Source organism: Tachypleus tridentatus, chromosome 2 (genome assembly GCF_004210375.1).
Source record: "Tachypleus tridentatus isolate NWPU-2018 chromosome 2, ASM421037v1, whole genome shotgun sequence".
NCBI classification, from domain to species: domain Eukaryota; kingdom Metazoa; phylum Arthropoda; class Merostomata; order Xiphosura; family Limulidae; genus Tachypleus; species Tachypleus tridentatus.
Window position 1 is genome coordinate 104157807 of NC_134826.1, and position 19779 is coordinate 104177585.

The 19779-nt window shown below is 29.8% G+C and overlaps 1 protein-coding gene across 1 annotated transcript in view; it reads left to right on the forward strand.

Moving 5' to 3' along the window:
* Positions 1-19779, forward strand: part of LOC143244742 (pre-piRNA 3'-exonuclease trimmer-like) — a 78513-nt gene that overhangs the window by 544 nt on the left and 58190 nt on the right. Inside the window, exons 2-8 of the mRNA XM_076489958.1 lie at positions 1739-1821; positions 3323-3374; positions 3964-4037; positions 4970-5006; positions 10105-10180; positions 12755-12802; positions 13564-13658. Coding sequence (XP_076346073.1) covers positions 1743-1821; positions 3323-3374; positions 3964-4037; positions 4970-5006; positions 10105-10180; positions 12755-12802; positions 13564-13658 — 461 coding nt within the window. The 5' untranslated portion in view covers positions 1739-1742. The remainder of the gene's footprint in view (positions 1-1738; positions 1822-3322; positions 3375-3963; positions 4038-4969; positions 5007-10104; positions 10181-12754; positions 12803-13563; positions 13659-19779) is intronic.

Sequence of the window (19779 nt, forward strand, 5' to 3'; positions counted from 1 at the left end):
AAATAAAAATGCCATGTTTTTATCCTGATAATGGGGGTCAAGAGAACAAAATCCTGGATGCAGGGTTGTCTGGCAAATCCAGCTAATAAAAACAGCTCCAGATAGGTAATGATGATTGATTGTCAAGCTCAGATTATTTACTACGATTTGTTTCTTTATTTTTGAATTTCGTACCAAGCTACACGAGGGATATCTGCGCTGGCTGTCTATAATTTAGCAGTGTAACACTAGAGAGAAAACAGCTAGTTATGGAGGTACTGTGACTCCCGTTATAGTAATATTGGTATCGTAAACTGTTATTGAATTTATTAAGTAAATAGTGGATGGTACTCCTTCAGAAGCTTACTCTTCCCGTTGCACAGGCAAAAGTGACAGTTTCTATAATTTGTTTATTTAAGAATTTCTATTACAGAACCTAGATCAGTGATGACTATCGTCATCCTGTAGCTCCCATAAATGTCTTAACCACCTGGCCATGCCGGGTCATAGACATTGAAACTACCATAGGAAAACTTTCCTGTAATCGGTTCCAAGTTACTACCTTAAATTACATTGAATTTCAATTGATTTTTACAAAAAACAGAAAATATTATACCTTTTAATGAACTATTAAATTATATATTTATTGGAAAGAACATATTAAATTAATAAAAGTAAAATATATCAGCAGTATGATTTTACTTTTTTAAAATTTACTTAATTCGAATGTTATGAAAAATATTCGTTACGCTTGGTTTGGTTTAATTCTACAACATGACATCCTTGGTGGGAAAGTACCTATCTAACGGCTCGGCATGACCTGGTGATTAGGAGTCTCGACTCGTAATCTGAGGGTCGCAGGTTCGAATCCCCGTCACACAAAACATGTTCGCCCTTTCAGACGTGCGGACGTTATAACGGGGCGGTTAATTCCACTATTCGCTGGTAAAAGAGTAGCCCAAAGTTGGCGGTGGGTGGTGATGATTAGCTGCATTCCCTCTAGTCTTACACTGCTAAATTAGGGACGGCTAGCACAGATAGCCCTCGAGTAGCTTTGTGCGAAATTCAAAACAAAATACAGTTTTCTTAATATATAAAAACATCGTTTAATTATTTAATTTTTTGTAGTTACAAAAATTACGCACTAGGTAACACTGAGAGCGTGTAAGCCAACATTGGTCCTATGAGCCAATTGTGTATGAAGTGTGTTTAGCATAAGTAGGTAGTATATAACGTTGTTTAAAAGTTTGTTGTTTTTTTTCAAATTATGGGTAGTATATGATTTAGGCAATTATGGGGCATGTAACCAAATTATAAATAAAATATTAAATCTTAATGCATTCAGTAAATGTTAAAATAATGGTGCCGATGATGTTTTGTTTGTTATTTTGTAAGTACGTTAACTTAAACCACAGAGGCATGATATTGGTAATACCTAATTTATAATAGCAATACTAACAGTATTAGTTTTACTCTTACTTTAGTGTTTTACTCTTACTTTAGTGTTAGCAGTTTCTTTTGTAAATGTATAGTCTGTTTCTGTGTAAATATTGCTCCTTTTATCAAAAGAAAATTTGACACTTTCCCCGTATTTAAGAAACTACCACACTTAATGGGTATTGTTAATAATATTTTGCCATTTTTAATCTCTGGTTTATGTTAACTCTTTTGCCATATTTTCAAGGAATTTAACAGATTTGCATACTTGTTTTACTTTCATATTTTCTGCTTTTTTAAGCCCATCTTTAATTTTTTAAAGAAACATGGTCGAAGTACTGTCATCAAGATTTGATGCTATTTTTCCAAAGATTGAATCTTCCATCAATCAAGCAGCATTCATTGGTGAGAAGGATTTTTAAATTAAATTTGCTCTCCAGTTTATGTACAGGTGTTTGAAATGCTAAAGCACTAAATGTAACGTGCATATAATGTGAGTTATTATTATTATGTATAATAATATTTACCGATGCTTAAAACTCAAAAGTTACTATAAGAATAGCATTATTTCTGTGAAGTTTCTTCACCATAAAGCCATGCACTGAAGACTCTATTAAATGTCAAGTGATACATTTTAGCAGTACATTATACCCTATATAAGTTGCATTTAAATGTGAATATGTACCTGGGCATTAAGTATGAAGATTGAAAATCATGCCTTATAGGCTTGTCCCATCAAATTAAGATTTTAGATTATACTTTGGTGGTACCTGTATAATGGAATAAGTATTAGTACTTTGTATTGTTTTTTTAGAATCAAATTCACTAATGAAACCTCAAAATTGTTTACTAAAGTAAAATTTTTATTTACTGAGGCTTACAGCTAAGAGTATGCTATAATGCTTGTTTTTTTTTCATAAACAAAATTTGTGGATTTCCTTTCCATTCAAAAGGAATGGCCAGATTGTACTTACTTTTTGAAAACTGTAGGTCTTTTTGCCTATTGTTCAAAATGTATGCTCAATATGAGCATGATATTAGAAAAAACACATAGGTTAAAGAAATCATTTTAAATCAAAAACTTCTACTTTTCCTCTGAAAAAGAAAGGTCCACCTTTTGAAACCAAAGCATTATAGCAAATCATTTAGAATAGTTATTCTATTTCATTTGTAAGCCACTGGTATTTTTTTCTTTTCATCTTGGCAGGCTGCAATGAACTTGTACAATGTACTGCTGTTTTCTTTCTGTAATTGTGCAACCTGTGTACAAGCCACCTGATTGGAGCCCATAGAGTACAGATTGAGAAACACTGTTCTAGAAGAAAATATCATTTAAACATAAAGTGATGTAAAATAACAGAAAGCTATACAGTCTTAAAATATCATGCTTAGTTTAAAGCAATAAAATTAGCATAAATCCATCTAAAATGCAATCTTTGACACTCATATTCTTGAACTTGGTAGCATATCAGTAGCTGAAATATAGTGTTAGAACCAGTTAGAAAAAGAGAATGGATTTTAAGAATATCAATAAAAGAATGAAAAATTTATAATCATAACAAGTTTAAACTAAAAGAGTATATAAATTATATGCCAATTATAATTGTTAAATATTTTGTTGGCCAAACAGACTAAAAGTATTACCATAACATCAAATATTTTGACTAACTATTATATAAATTAATGATAAAGAAAATAATGAAAACAATTTTTCATTAGACTGAGTGGGAGAAAGCTGAATATAAAAGGAAAAAGTAATGGTGCATCATCTTATTAGTCTTGAACTTTTATTAAATTGAATGTTAAAAGAAAGTGTCTTTGCATGAACAAAGGTTATAATATTCACAAGTTCTATTATGCATTTCACAGGCTGATACTTTTCTCTTATTTATTCACAATATTTCAGCTATTGACACAGAATTTACAGGATTGAACACTGGGCTCAGTACCAAACCTTGGTGAGTATAAGTAGAAGATATTACTATCAATGGTTAAGTTTTCCTGAAACAAGTAATGGTGTTAACTTTTGCTTGAATGTAGCTTCATAGTATATGGAATATCAAACTTTCTGCAAATTAATGAAACCTTTAAATATTGTGTTTCTGCAAGTTGATAATGTCTCAAAGTGCTATATTTCTGCAAGTTAATGATACTTCTAGATCCTATATTCCAAATGAACTCCAAATAAATGCAAAAAATAAATGGTACTCAAGTTGGAATTCTTAAAATTACTCTGAGTACCAACAGGATTTTGCTGTGTAAAAATGTTGATTTTATATTTGTTCCTATAAAGATTAGAAGTACATATTTATTACTTTTTGTTATAAAAAATTATACTGATGTTTAATAATGTTTATACCATAAGTAAAAATGTATATATACAAAGTAATAACATCTTGTAAAGAATGCATATAGATATGTTTAATTTTTCCCGTTCTGTTATAGCTCTACTAATATTTACAATTTAAACAAGGTTAAATTTCTAAACAAACACTTGATAAAATTTTAGTACTCTGTACTTTTAATATAAATTTATTTGTTGCTTAGTTTGTTTGACACCCCAGCAGAACGCTATAAGAAGCTACAACTTTCAGTTCAACAGTATGTAATATGTCAGATAGGTATGTTTTTACTTTAATATCTAAATCATTATTTGTTTTACATTGTATATTTAAATATACTTTTAGGTACCTATAAGATTTTCAACTTGAGGATTCAATATGTTATTACATAGTTTTGATGTCTCATAATATTTTTTTTAAATGTGTGAACTAAAGCATTTGTGATGATATTTCAATGTCAAATGTTTACTTGTATAACCATTCAGGCCAAAAGTTTAATTATTTTCTGAAGAATTTAGAGTCTTGCCAACTTTTCAACACATTTTATTAGTGACTGAAAACTTACACAAGTAAATAACAAATTTGTTAACTTCTTGATAGCATCATAAGATTAGTTAAGATATGTGATTGACTATTTGTTAGCAGTGAAAACTGAAAACTCTCATATAATATCAGTATGTTAGATTTGTATGCCAGCAGTAGCTAGTTAAACCTTTTAATTAATGTATTTTTAAAGCACAATGTATGGGAGTTGTGGAATATATTTAAATAGTATTAGGAATCCAAGTTCTGTAAATACTTTACTGTAATTTCCCTCATACACAATTGAATTTTTTTTTTTTTGCTTCTAAATACTGATTCATTTTAGTTTAGTTTGTATCTGGTAGTAAGAAAGGCTATTCCCAATAAATTTGCATGTGATTGACAATTACATTTTAGTTGGTGTCATAAAGCTAAAGATTTGTATCATTAGGTCAAATTAGGCTTAGCTTGAAAAGCATGAAATAGGTTTAACTCATTAATTTATACACTTTGAGTAATGCAGTATTATAATTTTGTTATTCACATGTAAGTCACTACAATAATGAATTAGATGATGAAAATGAAAAATATTTTACTTGTACATTATTTTTTGTATTTTTTAATTTTATACTATTTAACTGTATTTTAATGTTTACATGTTTTTATAAAATCTATTTTTTTCCCAACAGGGCTATCAGCTTTTGTTAAGAACCAAGAAGCAAATAGGTATCTTTATTTCTGTTGATTGTTTTTTGTAAGTGTTAGGTTAGTGGTTGTGTATCTCTGAAAGACAAGAAATAATATCTTGCTCTAACAGTTTCTATTGTTAGTTGGGTTCTTTAAGATTATTTGGTAAAAAGAAAAATGCTAAACCCACTGTGTTTCTTCAACTACAACATTACTTTATGCAACTAATGATAAGCTTAACATCACAAATAAACCATATCTAGATAGAAATTTCACTTTTTAATTTAATACTTTTTGTACTTCATTGCAAACAACCTCAATTTACAGCACTGAATGTGCTATGTGGCTGAGCAACAAAACAAACTGAGTAAATCATACACTTGTTATCATTAGTTCTCTAACATGCACTCAAATAACTCACTAATAAACTGAATCTAATTCAATATATTCCATACAACTTATCTTTCATTTTATACTGTTTGTATCATTTCCTAACTTTTTAAGGAAGTTCTAGTTGTGAAACCATTCCCATCATGCTGCATCAACCTCCCTTTGGCCAAACAGCAATGCAAACATATGATTTGAAAAACATAGACCACAACATATGTTTAACTAATCCTAAGTTATGAAAAGGTAACATTGCTAATAATCTGTTAACAAAAATTATTTATTTGACTAAATAAATGAATACAGAATATTGAAAAACAATGCTTGCTGGGAAATTATATAATATATAATTACATAAATATATAATGTTAAGTCACTATTAACCCTTTTGCAGTGGGCTTGGTATAATATACACAAGTTCATGTACACATTTGTACACATTAAGTATTAGCTCTAATTTTTGATACAGCATGTGTGTCTTCATAAAATTTGGTAGACTTTTAGTAAATATCACAATTTCTTGCACACAAAGAATCAGATTTTTTAATGATATATTTTTATAGAGATTTATTTGTAAGAGTATTGAGTCTGCTTTGTTACTAGTCTGATTGCAAAGTAATTTCATGTTGTGAATAAAAAGATATTCTTCATCCCATAAATCTTAAATATTATTTGTGTAATTTCTAAAAACCTCCTAAATACATTTCAAATGTGTTTTCAGTGAGACTTTATTATATTTTTTGTTATTTTCTATATTTTAACAATGTAGGGTTCTTTCACATGACTAACCTTGTAACCATCATATAAAAATGAGAAAATAAATATAAATTATGCTTTTTTCATACAAGAATGACTACCTATTATAATGCAAAAATACAAACGTTTAGGCTAAGTAGCACAAGTCTCATAACTCTATATATCTATTATATTGACCTTATAGTTATGCTTAGCTGACATTGCCTAACTTGCATTGACTTGGTGTATGTGCATTCGTGTTATATACCCTAAAATATAAAACTGATCTTTAGTCTTCCCTGTCTTGGCTGGGTCTTAGTGGACTAGTATTTTATAATATACAGTCACATTTTAATTATTATTCATTATACATCTATATAGATTGTTACTATTTAGAAATGTTATTAAACTTATTTTTTTTAAATATAGAACATTAAATAAAGAAGGAAAGTGAACAATTAGCTCTTCTAGCCATGACTATTGAACTTGATTGTTACTGGACAAAGTTTGCTATGTCTTTTAAAATGTCACACATAAAGAATATCAATTTTTTTTAGGTGTTATATTTGAACAATTAACAAATCATAAGTTATGTTACAGAATTATGCTTTAATATATTAAGCTTAATAACTAAAATGTACTTGCATTTAAACAAATATGAAACTTCAGCTTACTAGACACAACCTACCTTCTTGAAATCTTGGTTTGAAAGAATGTGGTAGCCTTTTCACCTATTAAAATGGCTGAGGAAACCACTAGGGGGTCATTTTAAGCAGTCAATTCATTATTCACATGTCATATATTGAAGTAAGTATATATATAAGGCAATTTTATTTTCAAAATGTTAAGAGGTGAACAGGGTCACTGTGTTTGATTCAGTACGTAAGCCATATATCAGAAAAATAAAAAGATATGAGGTTCTTCTTTTATATTCTAGCTAATTAATATTGGTAATTTGAGTCTCTAATTTATAAACTATAGACTTAGTATTTTGACATCACAAACATCTAATTTTAAACTGTGCTGCATTCAACGTACCATGTGACTCATTGAAATTTGTATTTGGGTTTGTTTCTTGAATACCTACTTTTAAATTAAGAAATTAACTCGTATATAATGTAAAGTTTGAATTATTATTTACAATGTGATTTCAAACTTATTGACATAAATTCATGAAATTGTAGTTCAATAAAATTTTGAATACATGTCAACAAACACAATGATATGGCTTTTGACCAGTGACCTGTTGTGAAAGGGTTAAATGAAGCAAGTGATATTTCTTCAATATGCATATTTGTGAGCAGTGATTATTTTTTTTAGGCAACATGTATCAGCAAAACAATGAGGCACGTTATTTACACGTTGGTTACTCTTTTCACTTGATAATAAACTTCCTACAATTTTGCCACTTTTAAAACTTGGATTAAAACATAAAAAATATTTATTGTTGTATTTTATTTTAAAAGACTAAATTGTAATAACATGTTTTATTATAGGCTCTTTTTTTTATAAATTGCATCCTTTATAACAACTTAACACTGGACTGTTTTGTGGAGACACTGTATATGTGTTTAGTCCTTAATGTGCTTAATGGTTTATTTTGTATGGTATTCCACAAACTGATACAGTAAGGACTTTATTATTATCTTATATCAGTTTTGTTTATTGAAATTTTTTGTCTGTATTTGTTATTTTAACAATTTTGTATATTCTTTGGACTTTAGTACTAATAATGCAGTTCAGTCCTTGTTAGGTCTCTCTCTAGTACAGTGGTGAGTTACGGATTTACAAAGCTAAAATTAAGGGATAGCCCAATGTGGCTTTGCTATAAGAAAACACACATACAGTCCTTATTAGTAGTTTACCTTAAGGTTAAACTTCTGATCACTGGTATTTTCCTCCAAGAATTATGACATTAAAGACTGATAGAAACATAGCACTTGCATAAAGATCTTTATTAAAAGCCCAGTTTAAAAAATATTTTAAAGTACAAAATAATTAAAAAATTGTTGAAGACAGCAGGCCCTACTAAAATATCTATATCAGGAAATAGAACAGTAATTGAAAAAACACTGATATTTGTACATTACTGTTTTCATAAAGCTTTCATACTGTTTTCACATTGACCATTCACTTAACATACATTGTGTTGATAACTTTTATCCCTTGTGCTTTCAACAATTTTTAAATTGTTGTTTACTTTTAACTATTGTTTTGATTGATTTTTTAATAGATAATAACATTTATTTAAAAAATCATCAATAAAATAAAGTATTGTTTTATTTTTATAGGAGAGACATTCAATAATATTTAAAGTTTTTGTTTTTTTTAATTATTGTGAAATTCAGTAATAATGTACTTTGCATCAAACATTCTAAAATGTAGCTAGTACTTAACTGATGCATGAATGAAAATGAAACATATATCTACAAAATATTTATTCATAAAAAATATTAAAAGAAGCTAGATTTCCTTTTTTTTTTACAGGAATACATACATAAACATATTGTAGGTTTATATGATTCATTAGTATTAGAATGTTTTCATATCTCTTAAAAAATTCCTAACATTATTATATTATATATATTATCTTCTGATCAAAGTGACCTACCTTCACAAATTAAAACTAAAAATAACCCAGTAATAAACATAAATAAACACCAGTGGTTTGTTTCATGCATGATTACTAATTTCATGTGTCTCAAAAGCTTGACATCATTATATGCAAAACTTAACAAAACCTACTTACTAACATTTTGCAACTAATGAAAATCCATTAAATGGCTCTGATAATGTAACTTGAATAGCTTTAAATGTGACACAAATTATTACATGTGCTATTTTTAAGAATAAATTTGGGTAGAATATATATAGTAACTACATCAGTCTTCATTCAATTTTGTGTATAGTTTTGATAATTAAATTTTATAGCCAAAATGTAGCTGATTATTAAAATTCTTATCTCAATCCAAAGTGTGTTACATCTTAAGAGCTATTAACCCATTTGAAGGTTTCATAATATGTTTGTACTAAAAATTATATATATTTTTTAAAATAATAACATAATTTTTTAACTAATTGTGAATCACATTATTATATTTTTTTATAAATATTATTTTTATTAATTAATAAAACTAGTTTGCCTTTTAAGAGCTTTTTGTTTTTACCAGTCAGCATTAAGTACTCTCTATACATGAGTGTTTGAAATGTGTATATGATCCTATGACTGGTAATAAAGACGTACAATAAATAAATAAAGCAATTCAGAATATGAAAAACCTGGCAGAATGCAAGAACTTTTGGTCAGATTTCTAGGAAGTAACATTCAATGGGACAATACTAAAATTTTTTAAACAAAATGTATTCACTGACGCATGAATAGTATGAAATATGCTTTAGACAAAATTTACTAAATTATTTTAATTTATATCAATGTGCATGACTCGTGGTTTTGAAGAAATGAATATGTAGAGAGCTATTAGCTTGGGACTTAAAGCTCTGGTGTGTTTGTAGACAGGGTATTTGTCTTAAGACAGTAAAATAAACTATAAGATGTAAAACCCTGATATCTTTATAGATAGCATCAACATCATGATATTACATTGAACTACGGGTCCTAAGGGTTAAACCTTTATAGCTGTGAAGAAGAGTGTTTGTCTTAATACACTAATATTAAGTTAGAGGGTCCTAGGAGTTAAAACCATGATAGATTCATTGGTAATGAGAATCAGTCTCAAGACAGTAATATTAAGTTAGTTGGTTTTAGCATTTAAAACTCAGAGTTTCACTCATAGATACATCAATCTCAAGATTAGTATTAAGCTAGGAGGGGTCTTAGGATTTAAAGTGTTGACAGATCTATTGGTAATAAGCATCAGTCTCAAGACACTACTGTAACTTTGGAGTCCTAGATTCCAGTGTTAATCAAGCCAGATTGCTCTTCACCTATTACAAATTGTACAAAATTATTATTTTCATTGTATTTGTTTTCATTATTTTTATTTCATTTCTTTAGCTATGTTGCACACACCTTTGTTTTCTACTTAAGACCCCATTCATTTGGTATTCTGAACAAACGGTTATGGTGGCAGGTAAGTTTACTGTGTTTCTATCTATTAAGATGTGGATATTTTGCACTGACTTGTTTATTTATTCCTATTTAATGCTATGTACCAAAAATACTTTTCTGTAAGTAATTTAAACAATTATTAAAAGGTTTGATTTCATGATGCTTTAATATCATATTACAAATTTATATTTAATATATATTTGTGTTTGTACAGTTGATATATGGCTACATTTTAAATTATACTTTTTACTTTTAACTATGTTTAAAAATATGAAGAATTTTAAACTGTACATGATTCATATTCTGAAAGGAAGCAGTCTTAGTTTTAAAAAATGACAATTTGAAATCTTAAGAGATTAGTACTATTTAATGGATATTGCAATGAAAAATAAATCTAGTAAACATTTTTCACCAAACAATATTTTCTTTAGAAATAGACATTTTTATTTTTAATAATAGGAATTTTCTTTTAAGTGTCATTTCAAGGTTTGGCATTTTGTTTCTGATAATAAATACTTGAGTCAAAACTTAAAGTTAGCCTCAAAAAGTGTAAAGACTTGAATATTCATTAAAATATTTTTATTTCTGTACTTGGGAAGAGTTAAGCATGGACTAGTGGGCTACAATTTGGAAGGATAGAAGATTTATTATATGACATGCTGGTGAATGTGCTTTACAGCCTTAACTGATACTTTTTAAATTGATAGATAATCCTGTCACTTTGTTACTTTTAGGTATGGGTGCTGCTATGTGGTAGCATTTCTTATGGGGAAGCAACTCATAAAACTAGGAACAGCTACAGCTGAACCTTTCAGTGTGTGATCCGAGTGGCTAACTATATAAAGTATAATTCAGATTAAAAATGCCAAAGTACTTCAGGAATTGAATTCTACTTGTTGATTTTAAACTTTGCCACATATTTGAGCATTGGGTTTCATCGTAGATTCTGTTTATCTCCATCATAGAAAAGTATATGGTTTGATTTAATTTTTTTTAAATTACATTACTCCTGTGTAAGTGGGGGAGGGTCAAAGTGTGCATGTTGTGACTTTTTAGAGTCACATTCAAAATTTAATTTAATTAATTTAGTATATCAATAAACTTGACATCAAAATGTAATTGATAAACCAAATCTTAATATGTAAATTTCAATTTTAAATGAAAATATTTAAAAAAAATTTCATCCATTATTTATTTTTATCATGTGACACATTTTCCACATGAATTATACATTCTTCATCTTAGTCACTCCTATTTGATGTTCTGAATGCAACACAAATTGTGCATTTATAGTATATATATTACTGAGGCATAGTATAATTTTACAGCCTCTGATCTTTTTTGTTTATGAAGATATAAACCAGGAAGTCAAACTCTTGCAATGTCTCCTGTCACATTGTCTTTCACAAAACATTTGTAATTCTCTCTGACATTAACTATTGGATTGTTTATAAGCAGTATAAATAGAAGATTTGAATTGACTAATTTCTGTGTAAGACTAACTTGTTTTGATGATAGTTTGTAAATTTGAGATATAAACCAGGAAGTCAAACCCTCTTACCATGCCTCTTGAATTATTTTAGTGCATTTATAGCTACATTAGAAAGCCAGGTAAATTATAATTGATGGAGTACATTGTATTATTTGTACATATTATTTTGTGTTCTAAATTACATATTTGAAATAAGTTATTGTATATACTACTACCATCATTACAACAAATTAAGGAAAAGTTTATCAGTGCCAAGAACAAAAAAAAAAACAAGGCTAGACATAAGTACAAAAATTCCTATTTTATATTTATATTTTGTTACTTAATGTCACAAGAGTAACTACAGTGCAAAAATCAAAAACCTTATTAGGTTAGAAAAAACAAAATGGGGAAAAAAACTAATTTATCAGAAAAGTACGCACAGGAGCTGCTCTTGAATTATATAATTCATTTGCATAATTTGAGTTGAACGTTCACCAAATGATTTAGCTTTTATTTTTTTTAAACATTTAAGTTGTAGACATGGTTCAAAGAGCAATAAAATTAAATAAAAACAGTTGGAAAAAGGACAGAGGAACAAAGATTTTAGGATAAATAACTAACTGTTACAACCTGCAGTCAATAGAGAAAGAAAAAAGTGTAATTTTGATTTACTTCATATTTTCATTTATTGATTACATTGTAAATGAGGTGAACTGAGCCCATATGGTGTTAGGGTAGAAAAAATAACATAAAATATAGTTTTAACAAAAACGTAATACTCATATAGATATAGGAGGTTCTAGAGATTATGCAAATGAAATTTAAAAAGTAAGAGAAAAATATTTTCACTCTTAACTTTAAAATTGCCTGACAACTGGATTAGTCATTCTGAGTCAGGATGACTAGAGAATTTGGAACTCATTTAGTATATGCAGGCTTAGTCCAGTGGTCCAACTTTATGCGCTTAGGGTTAATTAAAACTGTTTACTTTAATCTATTTTTGGTCTCATCCACTTTGAGATAAAATACTTTTGTAAAAAAGTAGGTGAATCCAAACAACTTTTCTCAATCTTGACTGGCAAAATTGTTTAAAGGGGTTTATAATTTGTTTTCTCTTTATAGGCTTCAAGTTTGGAGTTTTTGTGTCACAATCACTTTGACTTTAATAAGGTAAGGGAGTAATATATAATTTTATTAACTTTTGGATTTATTTTTCCCAAACTTAAAGGAATTAAAAATTAAAAGCTTTACAACACATTTATAGAAAATAAATGTACCAACTCAAATGACATATATAGTGGTTATAACTGATTACTACATTATTAAATAATTAAAAACCACAATTCATAGCTTTTAACAAGTTATGTGAAATTTATATGGTGATTTGGCTGTTAGTTTCAGTTGTTAGTTACTATTTTAATAATATTTTACTTATTAATATGAATGTTGCTTATATTTTTGTAACTCAAGTTCATTTGATTTTCTATAAGTAAATTATAAAAACAGTTGATTTTTGACAAGCATATAAATTTAAAAATAACAAAATTGTAGTATTTGTTGCTGTTATTAATCAGAACTATAGGTTTGTTAAATATTGAGAATAATCATAATAATCAGAAAGTCTGGGTTATTTTAATTTTAAAGTTTTCAGCATTATTTTAATTAAAATAAAGCATCAAAAGAAACAAAGTTTAAGCATACTCTCATCTAGTGAAGAGGAAACAGTTTGAAAGTGTTTTTATGCAAATTTTGTAAAAGTAAAAGAAAATATATATATAATTTTCATATATAAGAATTTCTTTAGCTATCAGTGTGTATCTCCCTACAAAACTTTGTTTAAGTGTAAATTCTATTTCTTTATCTTCACTCTCTTTGTAAGGTTCTTTTGTATCATAAAATATTCATGTGTTGTATTTTGTATAAATTAACAGTTTGCCTATGATGGAATATCATATTTAAATGAAGAAGAAGAAATGATTGTTAAAAGTGAACTGACTAATAGGTCATTGTTGATGGCTCTAGACAGGTATTTGTTAACTAGATGGGTATTATGTAAAGTTAATTGTAACATGGTAGATTATCTTTAAAATATTTTTGTCTTTGACATATGCTTGATTCATTTTGCATTTTTGAACTGTAAAATATATTAACTGTCAGAAGTCTTGATATTGAAGAAACTAGTTTAAAAACATTCATGTTTCCTCTTCAATCTCATGTTATCTTCTGTAGGAAATGACCAGTTTTCCTATACTAATTTTATTAATTAAAAATATCTTATATTCAGATAAGTTTAAGGTTTTAACCTTTTTTCAAAGGAAATTAATAAAATGTACTTTTTATTCAAAAACATGAAAGATAATGATATTTTTTACTGTTTTAAATACTATAATCATCAATATTTTTTTGCAAGTCTCCTTTTAAAATCAGTTTTATGTTCTTATCTTTTATCTGTAAATTGCCTGTGACAATATAGTGTGAAAATAATAAAATCACTGGTACTCTAATTGGAAGCTAAATTATCTCTCTGCTAAGGTTAATTTATATCTAAATAGTGAGGATGACTGCCTTCCTGCAAGTGGCTGGAGACAGCAAAAGACAGTAGGGGTTTAAATGTTGTGGGTTCAAGTACTCTTAACCCTTTACCCTCATCAGCAAACATAGGGTTCACATGGACTCCAATGACTTTTTTTCTTGGTTATATATCCTTTTAAATTATTATTACAAACTTGTGTCCATTCAGGTAATTGTCAAGCTGAAATCCTGGATCAGTAAAACACTATTCTTTTCAAAACAAGCAGATGGAGTATGTAGCTATAATCTTGTATGTGTTTGGGGTCCATGTAGACCCCAAACTGTCATTGACTTTCACTGTACATGCAGTTTGCCCAGTAGCATACAAAACAAATTTCTAAAGATTTGTTTTACTTTATAAGCTGTTGTAAAGGATAATTCATCAAAGTAGTACAATATCATCTTGTATGTTTATTTATAACATCATTGTGGTAAAGCATATATGCACATCTCATGCTTCAACAAGTTTTCTCTGTGATTTACTGTTTATAATGCCCTATTTAATAGAAACTTGTGTCATACCTGTAGTAAATAACTTGCTTTTTGGGATTTCAATCCATCACCTACTATAAGGATTTGTTTGTTTTTGGGACCTGGTGATACTCTAGGTGATCCACAATGTACACTTTCAGTTTTCTTTGAGTTGAATTTTGCAGTATTGTGGTACTCTAATATATTGATGGATAGGGACTTGAATATTGGAGTATAATAAATCTTTTGCATTTTTTGATACACTGTTTGTATAAGGAAAGGTCTGATACTACTTACTTGAATATTAGGAACAGTATAAGTTTGTAACATTGATTTGTCAACATATATCCTCTAGAATACACATGTTTTTATGTTGTTCATATTGCATGCTAACTCTAATAAGAGTTTAATGTAATTGGTTTTTGGAATTTCAATTCAGAGCTTAGTATATTGGTATTTTTAAGTGTTTAATAACAACTCTAAGATTGTACTGATGATGTTAATTGATTCTTCATAGTTGTTTGGTATATGGAATATAACCCAATACATTTGGGAACTATGGCCATGGACATTTTCCACTGAGTTGATGATGATGATAAGGATTGTTAACAAACTTTAAAAAGCTGTCTTATAATTCTATTACTGAATACTGCTGTTTCTGGGACACTAGTGTCTAACTGAATACTGTTGACTGGAAGATACTTTTGTTTACTGAGTATTGCTGTATACTGTTGTTTACCAAAAGCTGTTGACCACAGGGTACTGCTGTTTAATTAGTATTGTTCATGGGATCAGTTTCACCAACCACACAACTACATTGTACTTTTTATAGTTTTGATGTAAGTAACTTTTAGTATAATATAATGTTTTTTTTCTCAAAATTTTGCAGACTTTTGATAAACATTACATGTCTTTTACAAAAAAAAAAAAGATTTATTTAGTGAAGTATTTTTAACAAGATAAACAATTGGTCTGTGAATTTATCCTTTTTTTTTTTCGACTAGTTGATTAATCCAAGTGCAAAGTGATTTTGATGTTAAAATTATTTAAAGTACTTTCCTTCATTTCAGAAATCTCAATTTTCATTTTTGTAGCCTCTGGAATGACATGAAATTGTAACATGAAACTGCATTTGTTTATCCTAAGTAGCTTTAAACTGGTAACAGTATACATCTATTTATTCTTGCATTTTATTGTTTTGATTCCTTTTGAACTGTATCTAACCATTATTTGTACTTTTATAAATTGTAAATCATTTGGGGAACATGCAGTCACATTATCCCTGTCTAATTATGTTACCCATGAGCTGCTTACATGAGTGCTTCTTGAAACATTTATTACATTATTATTATGTATTTTATCTTAACCGACTTAAAAGAGTTTCCTATTTTAACATTTTAATTCTAATACTGATGGGAAGGGTCACTCTGTAGAGTGCATGCTCTGTGATGACAACCTTTCTCTTTTCAATGCTGGTTCCTGTACTTATTTTTATGCACTTGGTTAGTCCTTTACAGCTGTTGATCTCTCACTTTGCTCCCCTTCTCTATTCTCCCACTTTTCATGGAGGGTTGGCAATAACCCATGAGGCAGAGAATGTTTTCCTATAATTTTGAGAGAGACTGGCCGTGGTCAATGCCACCAGACCCACATGCCCCAGTGGAGCTGGATCAAGCAAACTGGTCCTCTTTCACTGTTCTCACAGAACTTGATTCTGCCATCATCTGTAAGCTATCAATAGATGACTGTGTGATGGCAGTAACTGTATTCCTAAAACCTCCACGTCTTCCATGATATTCTCGTCTGTGGTGGAATCCTGTGTGCCATATGGCATGGAAGGCTCAAGAACAGACCTGGGATACTTTTCATAGGTACCCACACTCTCGCACCACATCACTTTCCAGCAGGCCTGTACACATGCTAAGTGGATAAGACATCAAAGCTAGAAGGACTCTTGTATTAAGTTCACAACCAGCATATCTTCTACTACCAGTTCCAAAGTCATATGGAACAATATTTCAAAGGTCAGGGGGCAATATGATTCTGCCCCCCTCTCGATCTTGCTCCCTGGCCAGGAAGTAGCAGATACCTGGAACATCACCAATACTCTAGGTGAAAGCTTTTGCCAGGTATCTAGCACTTCTGTTTCCTCCTCCACTTTCCTAGCCATCAAGACTTGGGCAGAGCAAACACTTCTCTCCTTTTGAGCTGATTGTCTTTATGACTATAATCGTTCCTTTACATTGATGGAACTCAAACTGGCCCTTAATCGGTCTGGCAGTACATCAGTTGGACCTGATGATGTACACTATGAAATGCTACACCATCTATCTCCTGCTTCTCTTGCTGTCCTTCTGATTGTTTTTAACCAGATCTGGCAGGAGAATGTTTTTCCTGATCCCTGGTGCCAGGCTATTGTCTATAAGCCAGGGAAGGATCCCAAGATTCCTTCAAACTACCATCCGTTTGCTTTGACGAGTTGTCTCTGTAAGACCTTAGAGAGGATGGTTAATGCTCATCTTGTTTGGTTCCTTGAATCGAACAACCTCCTCTCCCCACCCAGTGTGGGTTCTGATGACAGTGCTCCACCATGGACCACCTGATTCGACTTATAAGGTCAATCAGAGAAGCCTTTCTCAAATGACAACATCTGCTATCAATATTCTTTGACATTGAGAGGGCTTATGATACAACATGGAGATATGGTATTTTGTGAGACCTCCATTTATATGGGTTACGTGTCCATTTGCCTATTTTTATTAAAAAATTTTAATGGATATGTGATTCCGAGCTTGTGTGGGTTCAACACTTTCCCATTTTTTTCTACAGAAACTTGTAGTCCCTCAGGCTGTGTTTTGAGTGTTACATTTTTCAGTATAAAGATTAATGCCATAACTGAACAATTCCCTCTTGCTGTTGCAAACGTGCTCTTTGTCGACAATTTTCACATCTCATGTCAGTCATTGAAGATTAGGTATAATGAATGGCAGCTACAGACTGCCCTCTATCTTTTACTGAAGTGGATCACAGCAAATGGCTTTAACTTCTCTCTCTCTCTAAAACCATTTGCATGCACTTTTGCTGCAAACAGGGTATTAACCCTGATCCTGAAATCGGTGTCAGTGGAGTTGTGCTGCCTGTAATCCCTGAAACAAAGCTCTCAGGACTTATCTTTGACCATAAGCTAACCTTTATATCACACATCAAGCAGCTATGGGTCAAGTGTACAAGAGTACTTAACATCTTCCACGTCCTGTGTTCCACCGTTTGGGAAGTGGATCAAAGTTCTATGCTAAAGATATATCGTGATCTTAGTTGATCAAAACTAGACTATGGATCACTGGACTATGGCTCTGCCAGGACCTCGGCCTTAAAGATGCTGGACCCTGTTCATCATCGGGGACTTCGGCTCTGCACCGGCGCTTTCTGCATTTTCCCAGTTCAGAGCTAATACATAGAGTCTCATGAAACTGAACTACTCGTTAGTTATCCTGGCGAGTTAAAATAATTAAAATTTTGCTACAAGTCTTTTAAAACTTGTATTACTTTACTTTCTGAAAATGGCCATAATGACATATAACTTGAAACCAGGACTGGAAAGGCCAACTTCAGGTGACTAAAGCTGATTTTTGAACTTACTCATCAGTCATCCTTGCAAGTTATGATAATTACAGTTATGCTACAGAAAGTCCTTTACAACTTGTATTATTGTAGTTGTTCTCTTACCACTGTGGACTAGATGCAAAAATTGGATTTAATGCTATTTATGTTTTAATTCAAAAATTAAATGTTGACTTGTTTTACCTTAATTTCCTTTTATGAATTTTAATAATTTTACTTTAATTTTAACTTTTTACCATTGTTTGGTGCAGGTAGCCTAGTTGCTTTGTGCCACAAAACACCAAACCAACCAACATTTAAATTAGTTTTATAATAATAAATAAAGAATACACATAAAAAGCAAGAAGTAAAGTAACTAACCTGATCTTTTTTGCTGTCAACTGTCAATGACAATTAATTCTACTTTTTTTTATGCCAATGATGGTTGTACATTAAATAATTTTTATTTAATTACGTAATGCACAAAAAAACTTGGAGTAATAATGTGCAGAAAGCAGACAATATCCCATAACTATCATAATTCTTCTGGTTTTCTAACTGTGTGACAAGAGTTATTACAAATTCATCCAAGCTTGTTAGTATGTTTCTTGCAGGAATAAACTTTGTAATGGAACAAAGACTGGCAATTGTATGTAAAGAAAACAACATAATATAGTGCATCTTATGATAGATGAAAACTTTGGATTTCTATTGGTAATAGGTAATATAGTATCAAACATAAAAGAGAACTATCAACAATTCCTGAAAGAGAGGTCTGATTTTCTATTTGATGACTGTGTGCGACCAAACAAGGTTGAATATTATAAAAATTTGGCTTTCAGTGATAACACTATTATAGTGAGTAATTTGTGTTAAATCTCGGTTATTGGAGGGATGATGAATAAATTAGAAAAGAGGGGATACATAAGAAAGTATACCACATTTCTCTCACTAGGGGAGGTTCAGGATTTTTTAAAATTATGCCATTTAAAATTAAGAACATTAAACTTACAAACTATTAAAATAAGGAGTAGTAGCTATGATTTTATGCTATACTAATTAATATAATATAAACAAAAGTAGTTTAATTAAATTTTGAATGGATTTCACTAAAAACCTTATGATGTGCAGTAAAGGATGTCTGTGGCAAAAAGGTTGAGTATTGTTGATTGATGAATACTGTAATTTACGAAGTAATGTTGAATGGTGAATATTGTTGTGCACTGGGTATTGGTGATTAATGAATACTATTGTGTACCATGTACTTTTGATAACAGGATACTGCTAATTCCTGAATACTTGCAGAGTAATGTTGACTCTAGGAGATACTGTTGTTTAATGAATACTGCTGTACAGTTTAGTAATATCTATTACGAGAGATACTGTTCTTAATACTGATGACCACAAGACTGTGTGCTTAATATTCTTGATTATTAAATATTTTGCCTATTGGATAGTTTTTGATTGCAGGATACCACTGTTTACTTAAACACTATTGATTACAG